Source organism: Lepus europaeus, chromosome 20 (genome assembly GCF_033115175.1).
Source record: "Lepus europaeus isolate LE1 chromosome 20, mLepTim1.pri, whole genome shotgun sequence".
Classification (NCBI taxonomy): domain Eukaryota; kingdom Metazoa; phylum Chordata; class Mammalia; order Lagomorpha; family Leporidae; genus Lepus; species Lepus europaeus.
The window spans coordinates 36,909,837-36,923,621 of NC_084846.1; the positions used below are offsets into that span (position 1 = coordinate 36,909,837).

Consider the following 13,785-nt stretch of genomic DNA (forward strand, 5'->3'; position numbering starts at 1 on the left):
GAGAAAAAGTCAGAAATCGCATCTAAAAGAGCAGTATATGGGATGAATAGTGTGGCATTCACCAAGCTAGATAAGAAGGTAGACAACAAGCCTTTAGGAATGACTTGGCCCTACGAGGTTCCTGGTCGTGTGAGGGAAGAATTAAATTGTGAAAAGTTGAGACAACTTGATGAAGTTGCATTGTGAAGGTAATGATAAGGAGTACAATGCTAAGGAGGAGGAGTAATTTTTTATTCAGTCTCTATATATGTTAGGAACTAGGCATACACAAATTGGTTAAAGTAGGTGGACTATTTTGAAAGATCTTAGAGGATCTTTCCTTAATGAGGAAAATCCCAGTGTCATGAGTATATAACAAACTGGCTGTTAGCACCCAGGGCCTGAACATCGGGCTGGGGCTAGGTATCAGCCATGGAGGACATGGATAAGAAAGCCCTGTAGAGAGGACTGCCAGATAAGAGAAGTGGCCTTTGCTTAATGACACAGTGGCCCACACTGGACCATAAGAAGAGGCCTCCCCTTCTTCTCTCCAATCTCCTGCTGGCATTCACTGCTCACAAGGGATCCCGTCGATGTCATTTGAAGAGACCGGTATAAGCATGGTCCAGAACAGGGTGAAAAAGCAGAGTGGAGCCAGCAGAGGCAAATGGAAAATATCCAGTCCCCTGTCTGTCATGCTTCTGTCTGTTTCATGACTCATTCATTTGTTATGCAGATATTTGTTGCTGGCCTCCATACCTAATGCCCTCTAGGTGCTGGAAAATGTGCGAGATGCCAGAGAGGTAGACTAGATGGGAACTCGACTCTTTGGGAGGTTACATTCTAGTATTAGAAGAGAGTTAATACCATACTGTGTTGTATAATGATGGGCTTAAATTTGAAAAATAGGGAAAAGGGCTTTCTAGATAGGGAACATGGAGGATGTTGTTTTGGATAGGAAATTGCCTTTGAGAAGAACCTCATAGATGAGAGAGTGAGGCAGGTATAGGGATCAAGTAGGTCATATTTGATGTTTCAATATAATTGGTAATTAACTTCCAGTAACTCAACCCTCTGTTGTATCAGACAGATGGCCATATTTACCTCTATTCCCTAAGTGTCTTGTCCAGTGGCTTTGTTCAGAACAGGTGGTTAGTAAGAACTGATAGTGTAGTTAACAACTGGGACAAAGAAAAATAAATAAATATATCAGTGCTGAGTATGAATCCCTACAAAAAAATGTGCATTGTAGAGCCAAATTTTTGAACGTGTATACTATTCAGATGTTTTTCAAAATTCTTTGTGTCGGACAGCTCAGTTTTGTTGACCTAGAATAAAATAAACCTAACTGAGGACAGATAAAATTGCATTTACTTGGGACTAATTAGAATTGCAATCCTGGAAAATGTAAATTCAAGCAGCCTTGAATATTTCCTCTGAGGTTTTACGAAATGGTGACCAACCGTATTAAAAGCTTAAAATTCCAAGAAGATAATCGTTGTATCATTTGCTTGTCAGAAGTTATGATTGGTGCTAACAAGAGTCATTCTGTCTGGTAAGCAAGGGTGTGGGAAGCAGGCAGGCACTTACACATGGTTAACAAAAGCTGGTGAGTTGCAGTTTGGCCCAGTCCAAAGGTCAGTTCACATCTGGAAAGAGAGTACTGGTAGCCTGGTTCAGAGGCTCAACTGTGGATGTGGCTAAAATCTGGTTTAACGGATACTTCTGACTTTATTAAGCCTTGGGTCCATAGTTCTCTGATTTTATTTTTTACTTGACAATTTTTTTTAACTTTTATTTAATAAATATAAATTTCCAAAGTACAGCTTTTGGATTACAGTGGCTTTTTCCCCCCAATAACTTCCCATTCACATCAAGATTCATTTTCAATTATCTTTATATACAGAAGATCAATTTAGTGTATATTAAGTAAAGATTTCAACAGTTTGCACCCACACAGAAACACAAAGTGTAAAGTACTGTTTGAGTACTAGTTATACCATTAATTCACATAGTACAACACATTAAGAACAGAGATCCTACATAGGGAGTACGTGCACAGTGACTCCTGTTGTTGATTTAACAATTGACACTCTTGTTTATGGTGTCAGTAATCACCCTAGGCTCTTGCCATGAGCTGCCAAGGCTACGGAAGCCTTTTGAGTTGGCCAACTCCGATCTTATTTAGACAAGGTCCTTGACAATTTTCTACCTCTAAGAAATAATTTGTGAGAGGTAACGGAATACTCTTTGGACAGGGTTCTTCTTTTCTCCTTTGTCTTTCACTAGCGTAATGGGTATTTAAGCCACCTTCACAGAATTTCTTTTATGCTTATTGTTAACTTAGTAAAAGATGGTCAGACACCTGCATTCCATGGCAATGCTAAATATGTAATTTGGAAGACTGAAAGGCCCATTTTCTTGAAAAACACTTATATATATTTTTTTAAGTTTTATTGTTAAAGGATTCTTGACCAGATATTATTCTACAAGCTGCATAAACAGCAGTAGAGATCTTTAAGCTGCTGCTAATCCTCCACTGTTAGTACTTTTGTTTGGAGCAACTACAGATGAAAGTAGGTTTGCTGTCAGTGCTCTTGGAAAGTGCCTGCCGGGCCGGCGCCATGGCTCAACAGGCTAATCCTCCGCCTTGCGGCGCTGGCATACCGGGTTCTAGTCCCGGTCGGGGTGCCGGATTCTGTCCCGGTTGCCCCTCTTCCAGGCCAGCTCTCTGCTATGGCCCGGGAGTGCAGTGGAGGATGGCTTAAGGGCTTGGGCCCTGCACCCGCATGGGAGACCAGGAGAAGCACCTGGATCCTGCCATTGGATCAGCGTGGTGCGCTGGCCGCGGCGGCCATTGGAGGGTGAACCAACGGTAAAAGAAGACCTTTCTCTCTGTCTCTCTCCTCTCTCACTGTCCACTCTGCCTGTCAAAAAAAAAAAAAAAAAAAAAAAAAAAAAAGTGCCTGCCACCTGTGTCAGTGTTTCTATTCATGAGAATGAAGCTCCGGACATAACTAAAGTGGGAAAGTCTTTATATCATAAAACTTTCAGAATGTTGGCATTATTGTCTTCTGAGAAATCTGTTCATGACTTTTCAAGATCTCAGTATATCATTAAAATCATTTTAGAACTTAGTTAACAAAGAGAGAAAATTGGCTATGACTTGGCTAATCTTTGTCATCATTTTGTTTTCCGTGGCCCAGTCAGCCAGCTGCTGCTCTCCCTGTGGTCACCCATCTGATTTTTTTTCCGGCCCCACCCCACTGTTACTCTATCTTACCTCAAATGAATTTCATTCAGCACATGATCAGATCATTTTGATTAAAATATGTCACACATTTCCAATATCCTTGGCAGGTATTTTTCCCTGTATATTATAATTTCAATACTGCTGCACGGGCCGGTGCTGTAGGGTAGTAGATGAAGCCTCCACCTATGGCACCTGTGTCCCTTATGGGTGCCAGTTTGTGTCCTGGCTGCTCTACTTCCAATACAGCTCCCTGCTAATGTCCTGGGAAAGCAGTGGAAAATGGCCAAAGTGTTTGGGCCCCTACACCCATGTGGGAGACGTTCAAGAAGCTCCTGGCTTCAGATTGACCCATCTCTGGGCATTGTGGCCAGCTGGGAAGTGAACCAGCAGATGGAAGGTCTCTCTTTGTCTCTCCCTCTGTCTGTCTGTAACTCTGCCTCTCAAATAAATTAATTAATTAAAAAAAAATTACTGTTCCGGTTGAACAAAATACTTCTATTCATCGAAGTTCAATAGCAGCAATGACTTTTAGGGGTTAATTTTGTATTCTGTTCCTAATAATGGAATGGCTATATAGGTTTTCTTATAGCCTTACACATTTCTAGATGGATTTATCTAAAGATAAAAGCTTTTATTATTATTTTTACTTTGAAGTTCATGGGTCCAGCAGGGAGACCTGTGGGTGTGCATGTTTGGTTAATGTTGAACATTTTTATTTCCATTTAAAAGGCATATCTGAACCAGTGTTCTGGTAAGGTCTATAGTGACAAGAGCCTGCAGCAATGGCTTCGGGTTGAGGGTAAATTAAGGTGGCTGTTTTGCCTTGTCACACCTTTGTCTCTTCCTGTCTTTCAGCCACGCAGTGTAAACATGGTGCTGTGTACGATACCTGTGGCCCAGGATGTGTCAAGACCTGTGACAACTGGAATGAGATTGGTCCTTGCAATAAGCCATGTGTTGCAGGTTGCCACTGTCCAGCCAACTTGGTCCTTCACAAGGGAAGGTGCATCAAGCCAGTCCTGTGTCCTCAACGGTGACCTTTGTCCTTGTCCTTAAGACTTTGAAACCTGATGTCCTTGACAATGAAGTGGAAGAGCCAATGAAGGACTGCAGTATTTGTGTGCCTGATTCTGCAAATTCACACACAGAGAGTATATATGTGTATATATATATATAGATATATAGATATATTCAAAAACATTTCATCATTTATATAAACTATAGGTGGACTATTATATGTATATTTTTTGCTATAAGACATATTATTTCTAGGATCCTAATCTGCAAGCCATTGGATACATTGTATAAAAATACTGCAGGTGCTTTTAATTTAATAAGGCGGCATGCAGACATATTGGATGGCTTTAATATCACACGCGTTTGTCATTTTAAAGGAAATTTTCTAAGACCCTCAATTGCCTGCCTGCATTAATTTTAGCTTTGAGTCAGGATTTGTAATTGAGTGGGAAATGTGTTTCTCTGGAGAAGGGCACATTTATCTAGGGGGCATTTCATGTTTCTAAAGAAAGGAATGTCTGCCTGAGAGAGATGGCAGGAGATTGGTGACAGGCCCTAATGGTGCATGCAAAGCAAGGGATAGGCTGTTAGACTTTACTGGGTCATGGTCTGATATTATTATTTCCAAAGCTGATTGGTTAGTTGCCAAGAATATTTGTCATTAGGGCTTAACCAAAGAATCAAGTGACTTCTTACCATCTTTGAATATTCCCTCCATCTCCTAATTATATATGTGTGTAGGATGGATATCATCATTTGTATGTCTATGTGTTGAGATTAAGGGGTGTGTGTGTGTGTGACCTGTTAATTTTATTGAGCATGATAAGATATTTGGAGAAACTGTTGCACAACATATGAAGACATATCCATTTCTCTGAATTTCAGAGCAATTTAGGATGGGCAAGTCCAATAAGTTGATATAGGCCCTCTACATTTTGTGATTATTATGTAAAAAATGAAAGATTTTAGTTATTTCCAGAGGATTCTTGTCCAGTGCTATTTGGAAGCTGTTAAAATTGTCACGGTTGTTAGATGGGATAAAGCCTTTGTTGACCAGCTGGTTTAGCACCAGTCCAAACAAAGGGTGGCCTATGTACTTGCTGTAATTCACTGAGAGGTTCCTACTAGTCACCATGTGATTTTCCTGACTTCTGTTTTCAGCTGAATAAGTGGAAGTGTCTGCAAAAACAAAACCCACTGATGTTTAAAAATAAAATGTTCTGCATTGTAGTTAATAAAGGGCTTAAGATTTAAAACAATGCATTTTTCTCTTTCAAGATGTCCTAAGATGTACTTCATAGCTATAACAACTTGAAGCTATTCAGTTTTTCTAGTTTTACTTATATATAATTTATGTACCCTGTAACAGTTTTTGATAGAATATTAATAGACAATAGAAATGCCCAGAATGTCAGCATGTTGCCTTTGCCTGTCAAAGACATTCATATTCCATATATGAGTGTGTGTGTGTGTGTGTGTAAAACATGCAACAACTAAAGTACTAATTGTGGGGCAGCTGACTTTGTCATTGTGCATGGACTCTTGCCACCCTACTATCTGGGGCTCGTGGTAGCCAGGTTATTGCCTTAGTGTCACACTTGGAAAGAGGACTTTGATTTTAGATGCTTTGGGTTCCAGATGTGTGAACTTGTCCACATGCTATGAATCTTCAGGGCCTCACCTTTGCCTATATTTCATATGAAGAAACTGTATAATGTAGTCAGGCAGGGTTGAGAATCAGGAGAGGTAGATAACCCACCACACATGAGCTAGGAGACCTTGGCGGTAATCTGAGATACTTAAGGCTTGGAAAAGCTTTCACTCTTGTAATCCTAGTTATTCCTTGCTCTGCTCTGAAAGGAAGGGTATAGAGCAAAGCTGATGGCTATCCCTGGTTGGTGTCTACCTTCATTAGAATGAATAGACTTCTAGGGGCCGGCATTGTGGTGTAGTGAGTTAAATTACCACCTACAACACTAGCATCCCGTATGAGCATCAGTTTGAGTCCTGGCTGCTCCACTTCCAATGCAGCTCCCTGCTAATGTGCCAAGGAGAGCAGCAGCAGATGGCCCAGGTGTCTGGGCCCCTGCCACCCACATGGGAGACTTGGATGGATTTCTAGGCTACTGGCTTTGCCCTGGCCCAGCTCTGACCATTGCAGTCATTTGGGGGAGTGAAGCAGTGGATGGAAGCTCGCTCTCTCTCTTTCTGTCTCTCCTCTCTCTGCAACTCTGCCTTTCAAATACATAAATAAATCTTTAAAAATGAACAGATTCCTTTAGAGTAGTTTTAAATCACATTCCAGTTCACTCTGGCCTTTCCTCTACGAAGGAGGGCTGCAGGAAGGAAATGATTCAGAAAGGAAAATTGTGGGTGGTTATTCATGGCTCATGATTCATCCAAGGACTGAGTAAGTCTTTCCAATAAGGTTAAGCAGCCTCTTGCACAACACTTTTATCACGGCCAGCTATGGTAGGTGAATTCCGATGAAGGCTTTTCTGCATGCAGTAATTTCCATCACTTTGGATGACTTGATGATAAGTTTTTGTGACATACCTCATTTGGGGGTTAGCTGAATCTCTGTGCACTTCTTTTTCGTTCCTAACCCAAGAAGAAAGAGAAGGCAGAAAGGGCAGAGATCTACTTGGGTCTGCTAATCCGAGCAGGCAGCTGTCCGATGGAGGAGAGTAAGGAAGTCAGTTGAATCGTCAGTCTGCATCTTCTCTTGGCTGTAACCGAGGATTAGCTTTGTCTTGTGATTGATCATAATGAGGATTTACTGGCTGATTTAGCCACTGGGGCCATGTTTTGTTTGCGTGGATTTTCTTCATGGGTTTTCAAAACCAAACTTCTGCAGTTGAAAAAATATCCTACTTCCCCCATGATACACGTAATCCAGGTTAGCAATGAACGTTGGTTCCATGGTTTACCCAGAATTGAAAGATGAGTTAATATCAGTCCATCTCCATGCAAAGGTGCTCTACTCTGATTATGCTGTTCACTATATTGAATTTGTAGAGAAACAAATACTGTTGATGAAGAGCAAGTACAATCATGGGGGTCTGCAAACAGTTCATGGAAAATGCATATGATGAAAAAACTATGCATGGATTGCAAACTTTTTTTGCAATGAAATAAATTATTTTAATTACACTTTAATGAATATTTTAAAGTACCTTCCTGTGATTCCAATTACACAAAGATATTGATATTGAATATGAGTAAGTTCATCAGTTTTACAAAATAGTCAAAAGCTTTGGGAGGCAGGGGGGAGCTAGGCCGGAGGCCTAGAGCTGAACGGAGGCAAATTCACTCAGCCTCTCTAGGAAGGGACCCGTGGGCCTCCCGAGGGTCCTCTCTGCAATGTGCGGAGTGGACACCCTTTCCTGACCCTTTTCCAAACTGGTCCTGTGTCCATAGCTCCCCCTATGAGAGGGCCAGGGACATCAGGCTTTTGTCCCTGAACCTGGCAGGGGGTGGATTCCTGAACTGGCTTAAACCAGTGCTGACCCAGCTGGCGGTAGGGGCGGAGGGGACTACCAACTCCTGAAGACCAGTCTGGAAGTCCCAGAATAGGTCCTGGGGTGATGTGACTCCCCAGGCCCCAAATCTCCTCCCCTCCAAAATGGTCTGACCTGTTTCCTTTGAGGAGCAAGTTCTGCCATCATCACAGGCCCCTAACACAACCGTGAAACCGGAAACAGGACAGCAAATAATGACTTGAGGCTGGCTGTGGTCCCTGTGGGGGAACCCTGTTTAGATTTGGCTGAGCTGCTGCTGAGGGAAGGGAGGGGAGAGGGATGGAGGGCACAGCGGGCGTGGAAGAGCTGCAGGTGGCTGGTAGGGTTCCAACACTCCCACTAAGCCGCCTTGAGCTTTGGGGCCTGGGTCACACACCAAGAGTGTGGAGGCGCTGGATAGGAAAGGGGTGGCAGGGGCTTCTCCTCCACCTGGAACGTGGAGATCCAGAGGAGGCAGAAAGCGCTCTAGAACCCGGACCAGCTTTGAGCTTCTTGTTGCTTGTTTGGTCAAAAGAGCTTGGCTGGGCTTGTATGGGTCAGGGCTGGGTGAGAGGCCCCTATCGCAGCTGTAGGACTGAGATCTGGGCCGGGGCCTGGATCGGAAGCAAAGTGGGCCATGGAGCCTGAGCTGCACTGCCCTTTGAGAGAGACAACGCTGAGGGGTGCCTGCAGGCAGCCGCGATGCTGTGGGGGAATGATCACACGAACTCTGGGGACCGTGCCACTTCTGGGACACCACAGCCCCGGGTCTGGGAGGGGAGCTGGCACCACCGCGTGCCACACGCCATGCCAGGCTGCTGCTCTGCCACCCGCTGTCCTTGCTGCTGGTTAGCTCCTGAGGCTGGAGCGCTGTGTGGAAGATGAGGACAAGGGGTGAGTCCAGAGTGGGCGGTGCCCTCGCATCTGAAGCAATTCCTAAATGCTTTGTGACACCTGCCACCAGGTGGGGACAGCAACTCCCCCGCACCCCAGCAGGAGGGAGGGAAGAGAGGCAAGACCCCACCCAGCCGCAGGGAGGCCATGATTAACGCAGTGACGTGGAGGGAGGACTCCCTCTTCCGGGGCTCCTTGTGCTCACAATCATGGCAGCTCTCCTCTTTTGTTTTTTCTACCCGGGGATACTTCCTCTTGGTGTCCGTTAAAGTATTTACCTATAAGGACCACTGAAAGCCAGACACGCCCAGAGAGCAGGTGCATGAGGGGCCTGCCCACGCCACTCCTGGAGGCTGGAGGCCCGGCCTTGACGTCTGCAAATCCAACAGAAAAGCAGGAATTCTCAGGCCCTGGAGAGGAAAAGCAACAGCCAGGAAGGGTGCAAGCTGGAACAGAGAGCTCGGCTGGGGACAGGCCCGAGAAGGCACAGCAAGGAAGAGCCCTGCCACAGAAATGGGAGGGACGGGGCCGCGCGCAGCTCTCCCGGGCCTCTGGGCCAGCACCTGCAGAGGCCCCGAGAAGCAGACGACGGGCACATGGCCAGCGAATCGCAAGCTGGGGGCACGTCTCTGCGCCCTGCGCACCTTCGCGGTCAGCCCGGGTATGTAGTTTCACCAGAACAAAGTAGGCCCCAAACTCCACGTTTAGCAAGCGAATTAGGAAACAAGGGTCAGGAGAACGGAAATCGGCTCTCCGTCCGCTTCCGGGGCGGGCCGAGGACCGCCTTCCTTCCCCACAAGGTCAAGACGACGGCGAGGTGTGAGGAAGGTAGGCCCGGCCGGCGCTGCGGGGAGGCACAGCGAGGGCTCAGCACGCACGCCGCTGGAGCCACAGGGTTCTGGAAACGGGGTCGCAACTCCTCCCAAGTGTCCTGTTTCTGTCTGCAGCAGCCGGCTGGAGAGGGGTTTCAGAAAGGTGTGTGCCTGAGGTGGCCTCTGCCCCTCCTTCCTCACGGGCACGGAGGGGCCGCCATGATGGCAACGGAGCCTGCACGTCTTCAGCCTGCGGAGCCCAGGGACTCCTGGGGGGACACCAAGGAGACCAGCTAACTTGGGAAGAGCCTTGATCTTTCAGCTGCTCCCCTGCCCCCAACACCGCACATCCTGGGGCCTCCCTGGTGGCGGCGGGGGCGGCGCTGCTGCGCGCCTGCACTGTCTAACCTGCCCTAGCGCGCTCGCCAGCCCCTCTGCGCTCCTTCCAGGCCGGGTTGGTCTGTCAGGCTGGTTATGAAGGCACAGTGTGGGCGAGGCCCCTGCAGGGACGACGGGAAGGCTATGGGGCCCGCAGCTGCCCGAGGCTGGTGTACACGTCGGCCGCTCCGCTCTGCTCCCGGAAGATGGGAGTCAGGTTCAGCAACTCGGTGCTTCTCCGGTGGAAGATGTAGGAGGCAGAGGCGGGCGAGTTGTCCAGGATGAGCGTTCTCCTCAGGTTCCTCCCGAGGCGGCTGAGGTCCCTGACGTAGCCGCCCTGGTGGACGACAAGGGACTCGCGGAAGAGGCGTGCCGGAACACCCCACAGCGGTCCGGCAGGTCCATCACAGGGTCGGCGTTACTTGGCCAGGCTAGTGATGAAGCGCACACACTAGAAGCGCTCCCCCATTGGTTCAGGAACTCATCCACGTGAGGCCTTTTGAGCAGGTGCACCTGGTGAGTGGCCCCTCCATCTCCGCCGGCACTATGAAGTCAGCGTTGAGGGTGGGCTTAAAGGAACTATGTACAAGGGTTTCATCGAGGTCAGTGACCACACAGATCCTTCCTTGATCTTCTGTCACCTCTGGGAGTGGGCAGGTCCTTGGGATCTTAGCAAAGGTGTTGGCTTCCTCCTCGTACGCGGTGAGCTCAGGGGAGGAGCTGGACTGGCCAACATGCTGGGCACGGAAATAGCAGCAAAGGGCCTTAAAGATGTTACGTCCATGAGGCTTCTTCTTCTTCTTTTTTTTTTTTTTTTAAGATTTTATTTATTTAACAGGTAGAGTTACAGTGAGAGAGAGAGAATCAGAGAGAAAGGTCTTCCTTTTCTGTTGGTTCACTCCCCAAATGGCCGCCACAGCCGGAACTATGCCCATCCTAAGCCAGGAGCCAGGTGCCTCCTCCTGGTCTCCCATGCGAGTGCAGGGCCCAAGCACTTGGGCCATCCTCCACTGCCTTCCCGGGCCACAGCAGAGAGCTGGACTGGAAGAGGAGCAGCCGGGACTAGAACCCAGCGCCCATATGGAATGCCGGCGCCGCAGGTGAAGGATTAACCCGGTGAGCCATGGAGCCAGCCCCCCACGAGGCTTCTTAGAAAAAGACTAGGAGACCAGGCCTTGATTGGTGAGTACCAGCCGTCTTCCCTCCGCGCCTGGGTGATGATGGAGCCGTGTCCCATCCAGCAATCCCGCGGGCCCAGGCTGGCTGGCTGGGAGGACCGGCGGGCGTACAGGCTGAGCTGGGCTGGGCTAGAGGGTCTGGAGGGGGTACTCAGGCTAGGGCTCCCGAGACTCAGTCTCCCACAGCTGTTCACATCCCCCTCTCTGTAGCCTCCCCCGGCCAGAAGGGGAGGTGGCCTGGGCAGTAGCTCCCCTGGGTGCCTTTGGCCCCCATCGCTCACCTGCTCTTAACTCACTGTATGGTCCTGAGCATTGCACCACCAGCCTGTAGGAGGGTACCTCCCAATAGGAATGAGAAACTTTCCCATTTGACTGTGAAACTTTCTACTCATGAAATATTTCAGACACACAAAAGGTATAGAAAATAATATTGCTAACACCCATAAGTACATTGTAATAATTAAGAAAAACAACCTGATAAGATAGTCAATAGGTTTTCCTAAAATTAATAAATAGGCTGATAAATGCTAAGTCGCACAGCATCAGCAGCCCTGTGTGGAATGTGTTGAGTTTGAGTCTTGTTGTGTATCTGTTTTCTTTGTACCTTTTGTCACTCACACTCATCGAGACTTGACATGTATCAAGGACATGAGCTGGAAAGCACTCGGGTGTGGGAGAAGGAGATTGCCGTGGGGGACAGGCGCCAGGATATTTTAATTAGCTATCTCTTCCAAACATAACTCTCGGGGGCAAGCAAAAATAGTCTCCGATTCTAAATCCTGAAGTACAAGCCTTTTCAGAACCTGGGATTTAATTTTGAGAAATGACAGCATTCAAGTGGCTGAGAAGGAATAAACATCGAAAGAAGTTAATGCTGGAGATTATGCTAATCCTGAATGAAGAACACAAGGCATTTATTCCTTTAAGGGGGTCTCTGGCATTGGAGTCATGGTGCTACACTGGATTCGATCAAACCAGTTCAATGACAAAAATATACTTGAGGTCCATCTTCGTTGTGGTTTCTTTTCAGATTAATTTGGAGCAAGCCAGCTTTGAAAGGGTGAATGTGGAGGAAAAGGCTGGGAGATGTATATTTAGAGATTTGCCTTGAAAAATGGGAAGGGTGTTTTGGGTGGGTGGAGAGCAACACCCAAAGCAACAACTGTCTGTGCCTGTGGCTGTGCCCGAAGCTGTAGGACACAGGGGGCTAGAGGAGAGCAGGCAGGTAAGAGGCATGGCCAGAGAGGGTGAAGACAGCAGGGGTTCTGGGGGCCTTGCCGTCATGCTGAGGAGTCTGGATTTTGTTCCTTAGGGCAGAGCATCCCAAAGATTCTATTTCAAGGTGTATTCAGAAGATCACAAACATCTGGGTACTGGGGGAAGTAGGGTTGCTTGCAGCCAGAAGTCACATCTATGTCATGTTAGATCCTGTCCAACTGCCCTGAGCCGGAAGGATTCTGTCGTCTCTGTAATCCATTCTCTTCCCCTACCCCGCTACTGCCCAGTGTGATGAGGCAGCAGATAGGAAGATCTTCTACAGGGCGGATCCACTGTAGGAGGGTGGGCAGCAATGGTGTGACGTGACCAGATCAGTCATTCAGAAAATGGGTGGTAGGGGAATGGCGGCAGCGTTTGGCTGTCAAAAGAGCAGGTCTGGGGTTCTGAGCTTGTCCAGGGGAGAGACAAGAAGTTGGGATAAGAGGCCGGCACTGTGGCTCACTATGCTAATCCTCTGCCTGCAGCACCAGCACCGTGGGTTCTAGTCCCAGTTGGGGCGCCGGATTCTGTCCTGGTTGCTCCTCTTCTAGTCCAGCTCTCTGCTGTGACCCGGGAGGGCAGTGGAGGATGGCCCAAGTGCTTGGGCCCTGCACCTGCATGGGAGACCAGGAGGAAGCACCTGGCTCCTGGCTTCAGATCGGCGCAGCGTGCTGGCCGTAGCGACCACTTAGGGGTTGAACCAATGGAAAAGGAAGATCTTTCTTTCTGTCTCTCTCTCTCTAACTCTGCCTGTCAAAGAAAAAAATAAATTGGGACAAGAGACAAGACGTCTAGGAGAGACTAGAAGTTGGGAAGTAAAAGGAGAGAATTTTGTGACATTTGGTAAGGTAGGTTTCTGAATAATGGGATGATGGCAATGCTGATTGCCCACTCAAGGAACACTGTCTGGGAAGCAGATTTACCAGAATTTCTGTCGTCAATCAAAATGGTTTTTGCTAGGCTATGTTTGCTTTTGCCACAGACATCCTGAGCATTGGGATTAAGACATGGTCTTTCCTTAGATAATTCTAGCGCAGGATGCATGGCTTGTGGTAAACCAAGGGGCTCACAGCTGGCTTTGGAGCCTCAGGAACCCAATTTGAGGTTTTCTGTTTGGGAGTGTGTCAAGGAAGAACTTGCAGAGAAAGTGGTTACTGATCGGTCTTAGTGGACTACATAGGCTTTATACAGGGGTACGTGTGTTTGGGTGTGGGTGAGTGTGTGTATTGGCAGGGATGGAGCAGTCCTGGCATTTAAGGTGCAAGCAGCTACAGGGATAAGGAGAGAAGCAGACAGCATGGGTATGTAGAAAACAACAGGCTTCTGGCACTGATGGAATGTGACAGATTTGCTTTTTTTGAGCTGTGACAGTACAACTCACACACCTTGCAAGCTTCCCTTGCTTTCTAGTGGGATGCACATACGTGGGGTGTGAAGCATTTTGTGTATCAGCCGCCTTGCCTCTGGCACCAGGGTGTGTTTGCATTTCCCTGATGTATCTTTTGAGCATCAAGAGA

General features: G+C 47.5%; 1 protein-coding gene and 1 pseudogene across 1 annotated transcript in view; one reads left to right on the forward strand and one right to left on the reverse strand.

Moving 5' to 3' along the window:
• BMPER (BMP binding endothelial regulator) overlaps positions 1–5,594 on the forward strand; it is a 274,664-nt gene extending 269,070 nt beyond the window's left edge. Inside the window, exon 15 of the mRNA XM_062178263.1 lies at positions 4,088–5,594. Within this exon, the coding sequence (XP_062034247.1) occupies positions 4,088–4,269 (182 nt within the window). The 3' untranslated portion in view covers positions 4,270–5,594. The remainder of the gene's footprint in view (positions 1–4,087) is intronic.
• Positions 5,595–9,975: 4,381 nt separating this feature from the next.
• LOC133749867 (carboxy-terminal domain RNA polymerase II polypeptide A small phosphatase 2-like) lies at positions 9,976–11,070 on the reverse strand (annotated as a pseudogene).
• Between the last annotated feature and the right edge of the window lie 2,715 nt (positions 11,071–13,785).